Source organism: Telmatherina bonti (assembly GCF_933228915.1).
Source record: "Telmatherina bonti genome assembly, chromosome: 4".
NCBI classification, from domain to species: domain Eukaryota; kingdom Metazoa; phylum Chordata; class Actinopteri; order Atheriniformes; family Telmatherinidae; genus Telmatherina; species Telmatherina bonti.
Window position 1 is genome coordinate 20,343,861 of NC_136622.1, and position 1,447 is coordinate 20,345,307.

A 1,447-nucleotide genomic window follows, 5' to 3' on the forward strand; every position below is an offset into this window, starting at 1 on the left:
ATATATATATATATATATATATATATATATATATATATATATATATATATATATATATACATATATATATATGTGTGTGTATATATATATATATATGTGTGTGTATATATATATATATATGTGTGTGTATATATATATATATATGTGTGTGTATATATATATATATATATATATATATATATATACATACATATATATATATATATATATATATATATATATATATATATATGTATGTATGTATATATACATACATACATACATATATATATATATATATATATATATATATATATATATATATATATATATATATATATATATATATATATATATATACATACATATATATATATATACATATATATATATATACATACATATATATATATATATATATATATACATACATATATATATATATATATATATGTATATATATATATATATATATACATACATACCACTTTAATAGTTTCACTGTTAGTTTTTGCACTGTTCTCAGATGGCAGGGTTACTGACTGAAAGCAGGACGCAAAAACACATGGCAGGAGTGAGTGGGAATTGAGCAGATGGAGGCTCGATAACCTCAAAGAATACTTTGGTCTGCTCCATAAGGCTTAAGGATCCTGCAGATTAAAGTGCCAGTCAGCACCTTCGGGATCATCCATATTCATGAGAGCTATATTTTACTTAAATCACCAGGATGAGATATTAGACATTTTGATTTAATTCATGTCTATAATACCTCCGAACAGAATCTAAATTGATCTCTCTTTGCCATTTATGTGTGTATTGAGTGTGCATGTGTGTTGGCTTCCAGATGGGCATCAGGTTGCCGAGAGGAGTGTGTGGATGCCACGAGTTTGATGTTTTTCTTTTAAGAGCTTGGCCCCTGAACTCCACAGAAGGTCACCTCTGACACACCATTAGGAGGGTTTATACTGTGGGTCAATCTGGTGACAAACTCTCACCTCTTTGGCTTTATTGCCTCAGAGACATTAGGGAGGGGGGGACTGACATGGCTGTCACAACAAATCCAATCAGTCATTTGTGACAGGCAAGGTCTCTTGGTTCCCTGGAGACTCTTGTTTTGAGCACTGAAAATTAAAGACCTTGGGGATGGCAGCTGATGAATATAGACATGTTGGGCATTGTAATGTTCCAGCGTTCAGATGTAAATGAAGTAATAAGAACAACTGTGTGTCTTCATGAATCAGAGCAGTGATTTCCAACCAGAGATGTCACGACACCGGGGAAATCTTTTATTTGCTCAGGGTGTTCTGACCATTACCAATCAAAACTTGATTTTGATTATTAGATGTAATTATAATGTACTTGAAAAAAAGTACAACACATACCGACAAGTCAGCTTGCACATTTATTGTGAACGCATGAAAACACAAGTCCAAGTTGTGTTGCAAGTCTTCTCTGATCTTCTTCGGTC

At 31.0% G+C, this 1,447-nt stretch overlaps 1 protein-coding gene across 1 annotated transcript in view; it reads right to left on the minus strand.

The window, feature by feature from the left end:
• Window positions 1-677, minus strand: part of clstn1 (calsyntenin 1) — a gene marked incomplete at its 5' end in the record, with an annotated part of 24,222 nt that extends 23,545 nt beyond the window's left edge. The window contains one exon of the mRNA XM_079238483.1: window positions 656-677. Within this exon, the coding sequence (XP_079094609.1) occupies window positions 656-677 (22 nt within the window). The remainder of the gene's footprint in view (window positions 1-655) is intronic.
• Window positions 678-1,447: the final 770 nt, after the last annotated feature.